The 18,149-nt window shown below is 31.0% G+C and overlaps 1 protein-coding gene across 4 annotated transcripts in view; it reads left to right on the top strand.

Moving 5' to 3' along the window:
- The window catches only part of LOC114344042 (calcium/calmodulin-dependent protein kinase type II alpha chain), a 712,828-nt gene that overhangs the window by 311,702 nt on the left and 382,977 nt on the right, over positions 1 to 18,149 (top strand). For all 4 annotated transcript variants that reach the window (XM_050655404.1, XM_050655405.1, XM_050655403.1 and 1 more), the window contains exon 4: positions 9,310 to 9,364. In XM_050655404.1, the coding sequence (XP_050511361.1) occupies positions 9,310 to 9,364 (55 nt within the window). The remainder of the gene's footprint in view (positions 1 to 9,309; positions 9,365 to 18,149) is intronic.

Raw genomic sequence — 18,149 nt, 5'->3', positions numbered from 1 at the left:
TATCATTGCGCAAACTCTGAATTTTGATTAATAGCGGCGTAAATTGACGTAAATAAATTTAAAATCAAATGGTGGTGGTTAGTTAGAGTGAGAATAGAGATTTTTTAAATCGGCAGTTCATAAATATTTCTGCACGAATTAAGGCAGTTATTGTAATGTGAAACGCAAACTACAATAGACTACCCCAGCTAATTGAAATAGCATTCGAAAATGATATCTCAACTAACGAAGATAGCTATCGTTCACCCCATCCTAGCTCAATCTCTCAGGGTGTGTGTTCGTCTTGTCCTAATCTTAGAATATGAACTCTGAAAATTTAGAATGGAAGCAAACAAAACAGTATTTTTAACTAATCATGTTTATTGTTCAATAAAGATATAATAAAAATATGACCTATTAAATGCATTAACAAATATATTCAAATTCTCGCCAAAAACTAACAATTTGTAGATTATACTTATGGCTTTTGATATCTGGTTCGCTGGTAACTTCTTGATGTCGAATGGTACTGCTCTAGACTTCTTGTAGACCTGGGCAGATGTTCGGCCCTAGGCCCCTGCAGCTGGAGATGGTAGTCGTTGCAGTATATCTAGACGTCATGTTGTCTTCGCCTTATAAGTAGCATCACCGGTGATGTTGACGGCTTGAAGCTCCCGAAGGGAGAATGGTTGATTTATTCCCAACAATTATAAGAGTAAAACACATATCAAACATCAAGAAGAAAAACCAAAAATGTACCTTTGCCAAATAGTATTCAGAAAGTAGTAGATGGCAAGGGTAAATTAAATGGAATTAAGATTGATACTACTAGTTAAAATTTGATTTACACGTGCATATATGAAAATTAGAAAGAAATAGGTATTTAAAAGTGACCATGTGGTCGTAGACATGGAAAGTTAGGTATAGGAAAAAATGACTATAAAAAATTATTATAAAAAGCTGTATGAAAAACTCACCCCAAGAGAATATGTAGTGTTGATGGAAAATGTTTTAATTTTGAAGCTTCTTCGGCTTTTATACCGAAATTAATTTTCCACCACCATACTGAGAATTGAGAGACGAAGTGTCACTGCCATGACAGTGGGACGTAGGAGGTGGCAGGCATGTATTAAAAGGCACGTATTAAAAGACAGATATCTAGAGAGTAAGGATATACGGGGTACGTTCAGTATGTTCATTTGATGATTTAGATGTTAGATGAAAAGAGAGATAGGAAATAGAGGATAATAAAAGAGGGCGCCAAACAAGTTTTTAACGAAAAAGCAAGTTAAAACGAATAGAAGATAATTATTAATGAAATATTAAAGAAGAAAATAGAATAGAACAATTATTTAGAAATAAAATGTCAATGATGTGACGTTTGTAACGTTACAAATGTATTCTTCACTCTCCTGAGTGTGGTGAGCTGCCTCAGACAGAGAGTAATCATTGGTGATCTTTATTTGGTCTAACAATTTGGGTGTATTATAAGAAATGAACAATTCTTCACCCTCATTTGCAGACGAAACAACGTAAGATAGAATAAGATCATTTTTGATTGGAGACCAACGACAGATAAGAGAAAAAGAAGGAGATCACAGACGAAATGAGTACATAGCTAAAATCCTTCTATATTGGATGTCTCACAGTTAATGGATAGATACGTTTGCCCTTTTTACTATAAAAACACTCTTACGTCATTCAATATTTCTGACGCCAGAGCATTGCCAAAACATTAAAATATGACTTTTCATCATGGCCATGTTTATTTTAAAATGATAAGCTAGGCATCATTACTTATTCGTAATATGTCTTTTATAAATACTATTCAGTAAATGCATGTGTCATTTTTAGCCTAAAAATATTAAATGATCTATTTTATTGACAATATTGTTGTTACTTGTACTAGTAAACTTTAGAAGACCAAAAATAATATTTTTTTAAGAGTTTTTTTCTTAGAACCTTTATTAAAAATGAACATAAAACTTTTTACATATCAATGTCCAACTCTTAGAGAGTACAAGAATATATCTTTTTTCATTTATGCACGTACACTAATATTGCAGAGGGCGCAAAAGTCGAGGCCTCGAAAAATGATGGTGGACAGTTGTTAATCTCAGGATTGGGATATCTGAAACAAAAAAATCGTACTGCATTTGAAAAAGGAAGATTTATTACGTGACAATTTACCACAATTTGACTAAAAAATTAAAAATAAATATTTTTTAACCATGAAGAACTAAAGAAAAACGGGCGACCTTTTCACAAAAATTTTTCAAATTCCCGTAAAATCTTTTTTTTCGGAATTTTTCACTAACGGTGGTAAATTGTCACGTAAGAAACCTTCCTTTTTCAAATGCCGTACGATTTTTTGTTTCAGAGATCCCGATCCTGATATTAACTGTCCGCCATCGGAACTACTTCGACTGTGCCGCCTTCTACAATATTAGTGTACGTGCATTAATGAAAAAAGATATATTTTTGTATTCTGTAAGAGTTAGATATTAATATGTAAAAAGTTTTATGTTCATTTTTAATAAAGGTTCTGAGAAAAAAAATCTTGAAAAAATGCTTATTTTTGGTCTTCTAAAGTGTACTAGTACCTTAATATATTTCGGCAAGTAATGAAAGCTGATTGACATCAATAATTAGAATAAAGAATTAATAATATTATAGATATTATTTATTTTGTACACTAAACAAAAACAAAGAACAATGTTTCACAAGCTATAATATTTCACCTAGCTTCTCACTGTACAATAAACATGCCCATAATTCTGTTTTGGCACTTCTCTGACATCAGAAATCTTAAATGAGGTGAGCGTGTTTTTGTAGTAAAAAGGGTATATACATCCATTTTTTCGTCGAGCATCTGTGACTATTTTATACTGTTTATATAGGGTGTCCCAAAAGTAGCGGAACGGTCGAATATTTCGCGAACTAAACATCGAATCGAAAAACTGAAAAATACGTGTTCAATCATTTTCAAAAATCTATCCAATGACACCAAACACCAATCCTCACTACACCCCCTGGAGGTGGGGTGGGGGGTAACTTTAAAATCTCAAATGGAAACCCCCAGTTTTTCTTGCAAATTTGGATTCGATACGTAAAAGTAGGCAACTTTTATTCAAGACATTTTTTCGAACTGTGGATAGATGGCGCTATAATTGGGAAAAACGATTTATCCTGATACCATGGGTAAATTATAGAAACGGTCTAATATCTCACGAAATACACTTCCAAATTAGAAACCAAAAATTAATCTTTTTCGAAAACCTATCGAATAACACCAAACATGACCCTCCAACCCACCCCCTGGAGGTGGGGTGGGGGTAACTTTAAAATCTTAAATAGCAACCCACACTTTTTATTGCAGATTCAGATTCGTCATCAAAAATTAAGCAACAGTTATTCGAAACATTTTTTAAAATTTTTGATAGATGGCGCTAACAAATCGTATTTTTCCAATTAAAGCGCCATCTATAGTCTGTTCGCTAAACTCAGACGCAACTTTCTAGATATTTTAGTCGGTAATTTTGCCAATTTTAGTAAAATTGGCAAAAACTAATTACTAAATAGTTAATAATCACTAAATAGTTAGTAATTTTGCCAATTTTTCCAAAATTGGCAAAAAAGAAAAACATTATCGACTAAAATATCTAGCCAGTTGCGTCTGAGTTTAGCGAACCGACTATATTAACAATTCTAAAAAATGTTTCGAATAAATGTTGCTAAATTTTTCATGACGGATCCGAATCTGTAATAAAAAGTGGGGGTTGCTATTTAAGATTTTAAAGTTACTCCCCACCCCACCTCCAGGGGGTGGGTTGGAAGGTCACATTTGGTGTTATTCGAAAACCTTTCGAAAAAGATTAAAAATCTGTTTTTTAGTTTCTCATTTGGAAGTGCATTTCGTGAGATACTAGACTACTAGACCGTTTCTATAATTTACCTATGGTATCAGGATAAATCGTTTTTCCCAATTATAGCGCCATCTATCCACAGTTCAAAAAATGTCTTGAATAAAAGTTGCTAACTTTTACGTAAATAATTAAAATCTGCAAGAAAAACTGGGGGTTTCCATATAATATTTTAAAGTTACCCCCACCCCACCCCCAGGGGGTGTAGTGGGGGTTGTTGTTTGGTGTCATTGGATAGATTTTTGAAAATGATTGAACACTTATTTTTCAGTTTTTCGATCCGATGTTTAGTTCGCGAAAGATTCGACCGTTCCACTACTTTTGGGACACCTTGTATAAAAAACGTATAATACAAATTGTTATAAAAAATTTAATATGCCATTTAAGAACGTAGGTGCAAAACTTCTCGCCAAGGTATTTTAAATACATTCATTTTTTTCGAATCCTAAAAAAACCTAAAAACTAATAAGTATTTTTGAAAAATTTAAACGCATAAGGAAAGATTGCATTATTACCGAGGACAGAAAGTCCCTTGGAATACCAAAAAAGGGCCTAGCCGGGTAAGATGATGAAAAGTGCCCCCAACTCGATTCGAATTCCATATAGGTCACCGTTTAGCATATATAGTGAAACTAACTTTCTGAAATTTTTAGCCCCTAGGTGGTCATGTGACCCACCTAGAGCCTAATTAGGGTTTTTATGTTTTTATTTTTTATCTCAGCCGCATCGAGAACTAGCGAAAAGCTTTAAATAAAAAAGTTGAAAGCTTTAAAAAGTTCTGTCCGAAATTTTTTTAATTTTTGGCGGGAAATTTAAATTTTAGAACGATTTTAAAATTTTAAATGAGTATAAAAAAAGTAACTAAGACATTCGTGTTCACGAAAAAAATATATAACGTGTATTTTTACACAATGTTTCACCCTGAATTTTTTCAAATTTTTAAAATTGGTGAAACGCATCTTCAAAAATAAAAAACCGCATTTTTTCGGTTTTTTTTTCGTTTTTTGATACAATTTTATACATATTTTTCACATGACCACCTAAGGGGCTAAAAATTTTAGAAAGTTAGTTTCACTATATATGCTAAACGGTGACCTATACGGAATTCGAATCGAGTTGGGGGCACTTTTCATCATCTTACCCGGCTAGGCCCTTTATTTTGATTGAGATATTTGAAATTAAAAATCACACTACATTTCTCTTTTTTCACGCCTGTAGGGACTTTATAGGGACTTTCTGCCCTCGGTAATAATGCAATATTTCGTTCTGGGTTTAAATTTTTCAAAAATACTTATTAGTTTTCACAGTATTCGAAAAAAATGAATGCATTTAAAACGAATTGGCGCGAAATTTTGCGCCTACGCTCTCAACTCATAATTTCTGTCTTTAGTTGCCTAATAACTACGCTTTTCTGAGCATTCCATCTGATGTGGCGAAATTAATAAAATACAGCGAAAACAGACGAAATTTTACCCTTACAGTATTTACATAAACTGGGGATACTTTGAATTAACTGCTAATTTATTTACGAATTACAACTCTGGCCTTTTCTTTGAATATCATTGTTGGTAATTGTTATTTCAGTATTTTTGAAAATATTTTATTCGAATTGACATTTAAATGTAAATATTTTGGTATATTTTATAAAAATAAATAAATGCCTGCAAATTGAAAAACGGAATATTAATTACGTCAATAAAATAGAAATACGTTAAAAACAGATCCAGATTGAGAAAAACAGCACAAATTGATGTGATTAAATCTGCGGAAAATTTCCAAAGGATTAGAATAAAACACTTCTTTTTTTCGTCTAATTCTTTGTATTCTCAGTACGTTTGGGTTAATTTTTATTTTCGTATTTACTATTATCATTCTATTATTAACAATGTAAGGGTGTTCCTTTGTGTCTTATTTTATACACGAGCGGGACACCCTCAAAAAAGCGCTTAGTTTTCGAGATACTGACCACGGAGGGGTGAATGGCTAATTTTATTCATTCTTTCTATTTTCAAGGGTGCTGACAACGAAAATGAAGTTTATTTTGAATTTTATGTGGGGGAACATTGTCAAAATCGCAATTTTAACCTAAAAATAAAAAAAAATTAAATCACGTTTTTTTTGCGTTTACCTCGCTACAACTCTGTTCCGTGTTTTAATGTTTTTTTTCTGAAATTTTTACAGTATATAGCTCTAACATTTCTGAAGACAACGGTACCTGCTTCAATATTTTATTCTTTTTCTGATAAAAGTTACGAATTTTTCAAAGGAAAAGATGCGGATTTATGCATTGCAAAGTTTAATCGCAAAAGTTGTGTGAGGAAGTTTAAAATTTAGCTTCCTAATCTCGTTTATGTTAAAGTAGAGAGTACAAAGAAGTTTTCTGGTAAGTTTTAGATCAAAATATTTTACAGAAAAAAAAATAGTGGAACTTTTAATGTCGACATTAGAAATACCCAATATAACGCTTATTTTTCGAGATACTGACCATGGGTGGTAAATGGCTAATTTTGGTCTTAGATTATGTTTTTGGCCGTGACAAAAACGAAAATGAAATTTATTTTAAATTTTAGGTGGGGGAATATTGTCAAAATTGCAATTGTACCCTAAAAATAAAAAAAAAATTGAAATCCCGATTTTTTGCGTTTAGCTCGCTACAACTCTGGTCCGTTTTAATATTATTTTCTAAAGTTTGTACACTATACAGGGTGTAACAAAAATACAGGTCATAAATTTAATCGCATATTCTGGGACCAAAAATAGTTCGATTGAAGCTAACTTACCTTAGTACAAATATGCACGGAAAAAAAGTTACAGCCCTTTGAAGTTACAAAATGAAAATCGATTTTTTCCAATATATCGAAAACTATTATAGATTTTTTATTGAAAATGGACATGTGGTATTCTTATGGTAGTAGTATTTTAAGAAAAAATGATAGTGAAATTTGGACACCCCATAAAATTTTTATGGGGGTTTGGTTCCTTTAAACCCCCCAAACTTTTGTGTACGTTCCAATTTAATTACTGTTGTAGCGCCATTAGTTAAACACAAGTTTTTAAAAACTTTTTTGTCTCTTAGGACTTTTTCCAAAAGTCAGTTTTTATCGAGATATTTGAATATTTGTCAAATCCACCACATATTTTTATATGGTAAAGTACGATTATGGAGACTTGGTAATAATATGAAAATTTATTTATGATTTACATTTTTAAGTATATTTTGAACCATAATAAAAAAGAAGCCACATCTCGATAAAAGATGCTTTATCAAAAAAATACAAAGAGGCAAAAAAGTTTTAAAAACACTGTGTTTAACTAATGGTTCTGCAGTAATAGTTTAACTGGAACGTACACAAACATTTGGGGGGTTTAAAGGAACAAAACCCTCATAAAATTTTTATGTAAACATATTAAAAAAGAAGCCGCAACTCGATAAAAACTGCCTTATCGAAAAAATACTAAGAGGCAAAAAGGTTTTAAAAATATTGAATTTAACTAATGGCACCACAATAATAATTTATTTGGAACGGACACAAAAGTTTGGGGAGGTTTAAGGGAACGAAACCCCCATAACATTTTTATGGGGTGCACAAATTTCACTATAATTTTTCTTTAATATGTTCTTTCCATAAGAATGCCACATGTCCATTTTCAACAAAAAATCTCTAATGGTTTTCGATATATTCAAAAAAATCGATTTTCATTTTGTAATTTCAAAGGGCTGTAACTTCTTTTATGTGCATATTTGTACTAAGGTAAGTTAGGTTCATTCGAACTATTTGTGGTCCCAGAATATGTGGTTTAATTTATGACCTGTATTTTTGTTACACCCTGTATATCGCTTACATTTTTGAAGACAATGGTTTCTGCTTTAAGCTTTTAGTCTGATTCTAGTAAAAGTTATGAATCTTTTAAAGTACAAGGTGCAGATTCGTGAATTGCAAAGTTTAATCTTAAAACAGATACCGTTGTCTTAAAAAAACTGAGCAACATATAGCGTACAAACCTTAAAATCGACCAGAGTTGTAGCGAGTTAAACGCAAAAAAACGTGATTTCATTTTTTTTTATTTTTATGGTAAAATTGCGATTTTGACAATATTCCCCCACCTAAAATTTAAAATAAATTTCATTTTCGTTTTCAGCACCGTCAGAAACATAATCTAAGACCAAAATTAGCCATTCACCACCCATGGTCAGTATCTCGAAAAATAGCCGTTATATTGGGGATTTTTAACGTCGATAATAAAAGTTGCACTATTTTTTTCTATAAAACATTTTGATCTAACACTTTCCAAAAAACTTCTTTGTACTCTATACTTTAACATACACGTGATTAAAAAGCTAAATTTCAAACTTCGTCGCTCAACTTTTGCGATTGAACTTTGCAATTCAGAAATCTGCACCTTTCACTTTAAAGAATTCATAACTTTTATTAGAATAAGACTGAAACCTTGAAGTAAGTACCATTCTCTTAAGAAAGGTGAGAAATATATACTGTAAAAATTTCAGAAAAAAATATTAAAAGGGAACAGAGTTGTAGCGAGGTAAACGCAAAAAAACGTGATTTCTTTTTTTTATTTTTAGGTTAAAATTGCGATTTTGACAATATTCCCCCACATAAAATTCAAAATAAACCTCATTTTCGTTTTCAGCACCTTCAAAAATATAAAGTATGAATAAAATTAGCCATTCACCTCTCCGTGGTCAGTACCTACCTGGTCATTTTAGGGGTACCTTCCGCTCGCCTATTATGTCTCCAGACTCAATCATGTCGACTGAATTAAAAATTTCACACTAGTCTCGGGTGTCAGGTAGTTACGGATGTTGTTTTCTTATAGTTCTTCTTTTAAGCTTTATTTTACCTGCAATATGGGCTTTATAGAAAAAAATGGCGCAACTTTTAATTTTAAGAAAAACGTGATTTTTTATTTTTAGGGTAAAGTGCGATTTTGACAAGGTTATGAAATTATGATCAAAATTAGCCATTCACCACACCGTGGATAGTACCTGGGCCTCGATTCGTTATCGAACGTATTCGTTTCGTATCTGTTTAGTATACGAAGCGAATACATTCGATAACGAAGCGAAGGATCAAAAATCGAGCCCCTGGTCATTTTGGGGCGCGTGCCGCTCGCCTATAAACGTTTAAGCGGTTGCTAACTTTTCACCATCACTGTATATAAATCTCATGAACGCCTTTAAATATTTTACCAGTAGTTTTCGCATCCTATTAAAACATGCTATTTTTCACTTATTTTTATTAAATTACATGTTGTGCAACCTTATTACACAGTTTTTTTCCTAGGTACAGCTTTTACATACAAATTTTATGCTATTATTCAATTTGCATGTTTCCGTCTTGTTGTTGTTTCTCTCGATATTAACGGGTTTTTTTTCTTTGTGTTTCAGTGAGATTACACGACAGTATCCAGGAAGAAAATTTCCATTATTTAGTGTTTGACTTGTAAGTATATATTTTATGCTATTATATGCATGCCTATTTTTATCTGATTTTACACACTTGTTTCCGATAATGACTGTAGGAATGCAGCTAAGCTGTAGGGGTGACTGGAGTGAAATTATATATTGTATAAAGGCTTTATGACACTATGCATTTTCTTGTATCATTTCTGATATCGTTTCTGATATTAGAAAGTTATATACTATTGTGTATCAATTTATCAATCAAAGATAGAATAAAAAACTTTATTAATTTTAATATAACGCGGGCACATAAATTTGATACACCCTGTATATTGATTTGTAACTATTTATTATAAGTAGTTTTTAAGAAGTGGGTTATCGTTAATGAGTTTTTTCCCTGAAAGTGATATGAATAGACAATAATTGTTCAGGGTATTTGGAGATTATAACGGTGCTTTGTTATGCACGAGGCCAAAAGCCACAGGTAATGATATCTTTAGAAAATAATGTAAAAGAAAGTTTGGAATTTTAATATCTTTTTGTTTAACCCCGAGTAAATTTTGTAGAATTTCCCGAAAGTAATTATTATGATGGTAGGAATATTTTTGAAAGAATGCGTGGGTATTTTTTGAATGAAAAAAAAAAGAATGGGGAAGAAGAAATGTCTCTGATTGGTTTGGCAATTTGGAATGGGAAGGAGAGAAGGTTGAATTTTCAGATAGTTTTGGAAAGAGGAATTCATTATGTGACCGGCATCCCAGAAGAGTAGTCACAGTTTTCGTGGATAGTTAAAAAGCAAGTACCAGTGTTTGTTTGATAGTGGAGAGTGGAGCTGAAAAGTGGAACGAGAGACATATCAAATTGAGAAGAAATACCTCTTTGATTCTGTATTATTGTGAGAAGGAGAGGAGAGAATTTTGGAGTTGTTTGAATCGAGTACTGGTTAAAAGAGGCCTGGCTCGTTGTTACTTTAGAGAATTAGTGCTGGTATGCTGCTGGATTGAAGCTTGAGAACGGAGAGGGCTTTGATGGGTAGCCTGGGTTGCCTAACATAGTCAACAAGGGAGAGCTGTTTGGGTCAAGAGGAGACATCATTGTGAGTGAAGCAAAAGGTGATTTATGTGAAAGATTTTTTTATGTTCGGAAACTAAAATTTTGAGTAAAAGCATTTGAATTAAGATTCCAATATTTCAAAAATTAAATAGGAAGTATAAGTAATTTTCGCGAATACCTAAATTTGTTTGTTTAGCTTGTTATATCAACGTCATCGGTAACAAACCGATACATTTTTATTTGAACAAGAATAAATTTAAGTGGTAAAAATTTCATTCGGACAGCTATGTCCACAGGTTTTAATTGATCGATTTTTAGAGTATTGAATTTGATAATAAAAGATATTTCTGTATGTTTATTTATGTATTTCTATTTATTTCCCTTTCCTATTTTTTTCCCGATAAGAATCAACTAAGAGATACTGAAACCACAAGAGAAGATAAGTATAACATAAGATAAGTTAGATATTTTTTTGTATTATAAAAAAGGCACCCTGAGATTTTTTCTTAATTTTTTTTTGAATGATTTGCAACAATTGGATAATTAATTGAATAATTAATTGGAGTAATCAAATAAAGACTAATTGATATGAAAGTAATAAAAAGCAGATCATTACAATACATTTTCTTGTATCGTTTTTTGTACATACATTTTTGCCCTGTATGACACTATGCAAGTTCTTGTACCGAAAATGGTACGTAATTCGGCACGTGATTGGTCGAAATTTTGTTTGCCACCCTGTGTCACGTTACATTGGAGTGGTAGTACTGCATATACAGCTGATTTTAACGATTTTATAAAATTTATAAACTTTTAAAAGCTTATGAATTTAACATTTAATTTAATTTAATATTAACCAGAATTTTTACTTAGACTGTTTGATAAGGTTGACTATTTGTGTTTTTATTTTGTTTTGATATTTGTGCTAAAATATTTGCTTTAGAATTATCTTGAGTTTGATCCAAATTAGGAACTATTTTATTTCCCTCTATTAAAATTTATGCAACACAATGAAAGCCATAGTTATAGTTTGAACTTTAGAAGCTAAATGTATATAATTATTAGTAGAACGGTAATCCATATACAAGGTGATTGATTAGTGGGGTAAAGCTGAATAGATCCGCTATAGTAATAGATAGCAATAGAAGTTAATAACAAAAATTTTAGCCACCTTTGAGCTTCACATTACAAAATTAGTTAGAATGTTACAGGGTGTTCGATAACACAGTGGCAGACCAAACTTATGTTTTTTTAAATGCAACACCTTATATTTTATTTTAAATTCAAAATCCTGTTAACTTCTCCATCACAAAAATATAAAGGTTTGTTATGTTATACAGGGTATTTACAAAGTTATAACCAATTTTATATAAAAATCGTAACAAGTTCAACTCCCTGTATAAATAAAAATAAGCAAAACAGCAATGGTTTATTAATCCCATGTTTTTTATGTATTGTCAAAATTTTCAAGAATGATTGATATTGCTAATTTTCTTTATATCAAATACAGGGTGAGTCAAAACGCAAGTACGTTATTTTCTCAGTAATTTTAAATGGAACACCCTGTATTTTATATCACTATTGAAAAGTACCATTACCGTACTTTAATTTTTAGATAACAATCCCTATGTCTAAATTTATTAGTTTTCGAGATATTTTCATTTTTCAATGAACCAGTAGCGTGGCCCCTCAAATCACCAGAATTTAATAAACTGGACTGATTTTTTTGGGGTTACGTTAATAATGAAGTTTATAAAATACCTCCAACACCAAGGAATGAGATGAAAAATAGAATACAAAGTATATTTCGATGTGTTATTTTACAAATGCTTCGTATAGGTCTGGATCCCGCGTATGAAAAAAAAGTTGATTAATAGCAAGCTGAAAATTTGTTAATAGCTTAAGGGTGTCTAGTCGGATAAACTTTGATATATGGGAACACTGGAACAGGGGCAGTTTTAATTGTGGAACAGGTTAAAAATTTGGAACGGTCAGACCACGAAAACGGCACATTTATTTTGTCCGACAGAATAGACTTAAACTCTCCGAACAGAGATTAAACTCTCATGCAAAAATCAGACTGCTATTTATCACCTGTCATAATTCCTGTCATTTCACATATTCTACATGTTCCACTCATTAAAACGCCCATTTGGTGATAAATAGCAGTCTGATTTTTGCATGAGAGTTTAATCTCTGTTCGGAGAGTTTAAGTTTGTTCTGTCGGACAAAATACATGTGCCGTTTTCGTGGTCTGATTGTTCCAAATTTTTAACCTGTTCCACAATTAAAACTTCCCCTGTTCCAGTGTTCCCATATATCAAAGTTTGTCCGACTAGACACCCTTAAGCTATTAACAAATTTTCAGCTTGCTATTAATCAACTTTTTTTTCATACGCGGGATCCAGACCTAGTAGAGTAAGTAGCTCATTCAATGATCGTTTTTAGGCATGCACAAATGTATTAGGAGGTAATTTTGGACACCTTATGTAATTAAATATTAAAAATATTTTATTACAAGTAGCTTCTAATTTTTTCAAACATGTTTTTTGCAAAATATATTACTGATAAATTATTTTTCGTTCTTTATTTGTTACATTGTTACATTTAAATACAAAAGTAGTGTTTAATTGTCTTCACAAAATGTTGTATTTCGTGTTTGTGTGTTTTTTTGTAAAATGTATTACTAATAAATTATTTTTATTTTTTTATTGGCTACATTCTTACATTGATTACCGGATTGATAATCAGTAATCGTCACTTGTCAATTCAGTCATGGCTTACTTAAAATTTAGATAAATTTAAACACCTAAAATAATTTGCTCTGAAAAATGAAAATATCTCGAAAACTAATAAATTTTGACACAGGGAATGTTATATAAAAATTAAAGTACGGTAATGTGACTTTTCAATAATGATATAAAATACAGGGTATACATACATACATAATACATTACTGAGAAAATAATGTACTTGCGTTTTGACTCATCCTGTATTTGATGTAATGAAAAATTAGCAATGTCAATAATTCTTGAAAATGTTGACAATAAATAAAAAATATGGCATTAATAAACCATTGCTGTTGTGCTTATTTTTATTTTTACAGGGCGTTGAACTTGTTACGATTTTCATACAAAATTGGTTATAACTTTGTAAATGCCCTGTATAACATGACAAACCTTTATATTTTTGTGATGGAGAAGTTAACAGGATTTCGAATATAAAATAAAATATAGGGTGTTCCATTTCAAAAAAACATAAGTTTGGTCTGCCACTGTGTTATCGAACAACCTGTAACGTTCTAACTAATTTTGTAATGTGAAGCTCAAAGTTGGCTAAAATTTTTTTTATTAACTTTTATTGCTATCTATTACTGTAGCGGATCTATTGAGCTCTACCCCACTAATCAATCACCCTGTATTAAGTATCAATAAAAAAATTATAAATAATGCCTACAAAAACACAAATAAATTCATCGACATAAATCGTATATGATCCCTTTTCAGCCGCCATTATGACAATTTAGATGTTTTACCAGCAGGTTTATGTTTTTGCTCTCTGCGCACAAATTGGCGTATTTCTTGTACAAGAATCTGTGTCTGACACAAATTCTTGTATCGTTTCTGATATCGTTTCATGTATCTGTGTATGACACTATGCATTTTTTTGACATATCAGAAACGATATCAGAAACGATACAAAAAAATGCATAGTGTCATACAGCCTTAAGGGTATAACACTACGGAATAGTGTTAAAATAGCGGGAAGCTGTCTGCGGCTTGAATTTAAACTACATTTATTTCGCAAATTCGATATTTCGTTAAATTTTTATTTTTTTCAACTTCATCAGGAACGTACTACAAAATTAAGTTACAATTAGATACAAACATAACATACATATTCGTAATATTTCCACTTACAAAATGTTGCATTTTATGTAACTAATTCTATCGGCAATAATACACGTGACGATGGTCTTCGAGCATTCTTAACATTTGCATCTTCTATGTGCATCTTCAAGCACGCTTAACTTGGAAATATCTGTCTTATAATTGATTGACTTTGTTTTTGTTGATGCTATACATTTCGAGAAATAATCTTTTTTATAGTTGTTTTTTCGATCTCCACGGTCTTATATCTGATACATTACATGTGTGGTCTGTTGTGTTGGAATGGTGTGCTACTGCACAAGAATTTTTCTTTGTTTTGCAGTCACTTTTATGCTACATTATCCTTTGTTTTAACCACTACTATATTTGCCCTATATACACTCTATCACATTCGAGACAAGAAAGTTAGTTAATGAGATGACCCTGATTTAAGAAGAGGTGTCTGGTCTTAAGCTTCTAGAACAACTAAAATTACCCTTAAAACTCACCCACTTCTACTTACCGAACTCAGGTTGCCCATAAATTGGTTTTTCATTTTTGTTATATTTTATTCCTTTTATAATTGGTTCCATCCGGTTTTTTTCACTTTTTACCATTTTCAAAGAGTTCAGTCTGGTCTAATACAAATAGCATCTTCTACGAAGGTAGCATACAATTTTTTCGCTGTCTATTGTCCAACTGTACCACGCTGGACAGTTAATATAGTTCAGAGAAATAAGGAAAAAAATATCCTGTTGGTGACACAACCCCCCTCCAGGCCGAAACCAAATTTTTTGAGTAGTATGGACGTCTATAATAATAACCTATATGTTTCCTTCAGCCGATTTTGATGATATACATAGTTATAAACAAATGAAGATCAAAGAACGGTAAATTATCGCTTTTTTCGTCTATTACCAAAAAGTTAAGCATTTTAAACAAATTTAAGAGTAAGAAACTCATATATCGTATAAAAAACTTCAATATGGCGTTTACTGAATATGTCTATCCTTATTGGTTGCTTAGAAAATTGCAAAATAAATCATAAATTTTGAGTTTTTATAAATATTCATAACTTATGTAAAAATTAACTTAGAAAATTCTTATTATACGGAATGCTGAGACTTCTGGTGCTTAAATCATACCCTAAATTTTAAAGCAATTAGTGAAATAGTTTAAAAGTTATTTAATTTGATTATCCCAAATTAATTTTTTTTTGCAACACTATAAGTCAGAAAATGATGAAGTTACAGTAATACTTTGGATAGTTTATGAAAGAAGAAGATTTGCACTATTAATTTAATTTAAAAAAATGACCAAAAATAATTCTAAATATTGCAAAATTGTTCTGAAGCTATTTTCTTGTGGCATTTTTATAACCAAGTATATTCAAATGGGAAATAAGCCACAATTTTACCACAATTTAACTCTATTACATAGGTAACATTGTGGCTTATTTCCCATTTGAATATACTTGGTTATTGCAAAATTATTTTGCAAGAACATGTGAATTAGAAAAAAGGGGGCTAACTTCGTCCCTAATTGTCCTAGGACAATAATTGTTTTTCTTTCTAAATGTATATAAAAATTCAGTCTTTCTGAATATTAAAAAATAATTTTTCTACGGGTAACGGTTAAAATGATATTCTAATTGTTTATAAGTAAGCAAAAAATCGACATGTTTTTGCAAAATAATTTTACACTGTTTAAAATTACTTTTTGTCTTTTTTTTTAATTAAGTGAATAGTATAAATGTTTTTCTTTCATAAACTGTGTTACTGTAACTCATAATTTTTTGACTTATAGTGTCGCAAAAAAATGGATTTGGGATAAACAAATTAAATAACTTTTAAACTATTTGACCAATTGCTTTGAAATTTAACATGTATATTAAGTAAAAGAAGTCTCAGCATTTCGTATAATAAGAAGGTTCTAACTTAATTTTTACATAAGTTATGAACATTTATAAACTCTCAAAATTTATGACTTATTTTGCAATTTTCTAAGCAACAAATAAGGATAGACATACTCAGCGAATGCCATATTGAAGATTTTTATATTATTTATGAGTTTCTTATGCTTAAATTTGTTTAGAATGCTTTACTTTTTAGTAATAGACAAAAAAGCGAAAATTTACCGTTTTTTGATCTTCATTTGTTTATAACTGTGTATATCATCAAAATCGGCTGCAGGAAACATATAGGTTATTAATCTTCGACGATAAAGTAAACACAACGCTATAATTTGACTTCGCTCCATATAAAAAGATACCTTTTATTCTACGAAATTATATTTAGTTTTATAGGGTAAACAACTCGGTGAAAACTGGAGTAGGGCGGCGGTCACGTCTTGTGTGAAATTATCTAAAAGCAACATTTAAAACGACGGGAACAACATTTAAAAATGAATGGATGACAGAGGGTCTTTTAAATTCTGTAGATGAAAAACATAGATTGTAATGTTGTTCTGAAGCTGTTTCCTTGTGGAATTTTTATAATAAACTAGTCTAAATGGGAAATAAGCCACAATTTAACTAAAAAAAATAATTTTATTAACGTTTCGACGCCCAAATCGGATATCGAAACGTTAATAAAATCATTTTGTTAGTTCAATTGTGGCTTATTTCCCATTTAGAATAGTTTATTACATATATTGTATGAGATAATTAGATGAGCTAATCCAGGATCCACAAATAACTTAGTAGAACAACGATTATAAAAACAAATTAAGGCTTTTAATTAAAAACATAAGAAATAATAACTGCCAAAATAGAAATTGCAAATGAATTAAATACGCATTACAGTACATTAGGACAAAAGTATGGACAAAAAATACCCATTTGTAATTTGTAATGATACATCGTAATGATACATATCCGACATCGTATCATGTACCTACCTCAGCCACAAAGTGTAAATAAAAATAATATACCAAACAACACAGCAAAATATCTTCGTGCGACTCAATTCTTATTGTATGAAAAGGATAGGTGCGTCAAAACTATCGCACGAGAAAACCCTTGCACGTTCAAAATTCTTATAATATGAAAGAGCATTAATACTTCGATTACTAATTTTTTACAACAAAAACCTTTTTTTTTTTTGGTTTATTTGTTTTAATGTTGCATCAAAAACAGAGCTGTAATTAAAAAATTAAAATAATTAAAATGTATTTATTTTAGTGTCCATTTGACAGTTAATAGATGTCGTTCAACCCAAATCAATCATTTAAAGGGAAGAAAATAAAATCAGATTTGATCGCATCCATCCAACAAACTATCCTTTCCTTCTCAAAAGGATGTATTCGATATCCTTCAATTTAACACCTCAGTCTTCCGCTAAATGTTACGTCCTTCCGTTATCCCATTGTTTCCTAATGGGAAACGTGTTAAAACGCTCCGTTTAACATCGTCAGCAGAACCGGGAGACCTCTGGCTGACTGGTTGCTCTTCTCTTAAAGGGCAATTTTACCTACTTTGTTTGTTTTTAGGTGCCTTAAATTACTTTTTTATTTGATGAAGGGACGTGTCGGAATTACTTATACTGCCAGGGTAAATATTTGAAGGAGGATGTTATTAAATTTAATATACTGTAAAAAATCTACTTATAAGCTCTTATGGTGGAAGTGCTAACATAGCTAAGCTGCAATTGATTAAATCCTTTAGGTACGAGGTACGGACAAAAAGAAGTACAGCATTGCGTTATTTTGTGTGTGAAGTACAAAACAGTATATATGTAGTTCAGAAAAAATAAGGAAAAAAATATCCTATTCGTGACACAACCCCCTCCAGGCCGAAACCAAATTTTTTGAGTAGTATGGACATCTATAATAATAACAACCTATAATATGTTTACTGCAGCCGATTTTGATGATATACATAGGTATAAACAAATAAAGATCAAT

The sequence above is a fragment of the Diabrotica virgifera genome, chromosome 7 (genome assembly GCF_917563875.1).
Source record: "Diabrotica virgifera virgifera chromosome 7, PGI_DIABVI_V3a".
In the NCBI taxonomy this organism is placed as follows: Eukaryota; Metazoa; Arthropoda; class Insecta; order Coleoptera; family Chrysomelidae; genus Diabrotica; species Diabrotica virgifera.
Note: the sequence above shows the minus strand (reverse complement) of the source record. Positions and strands in the feature narration are given on the sequence as shown.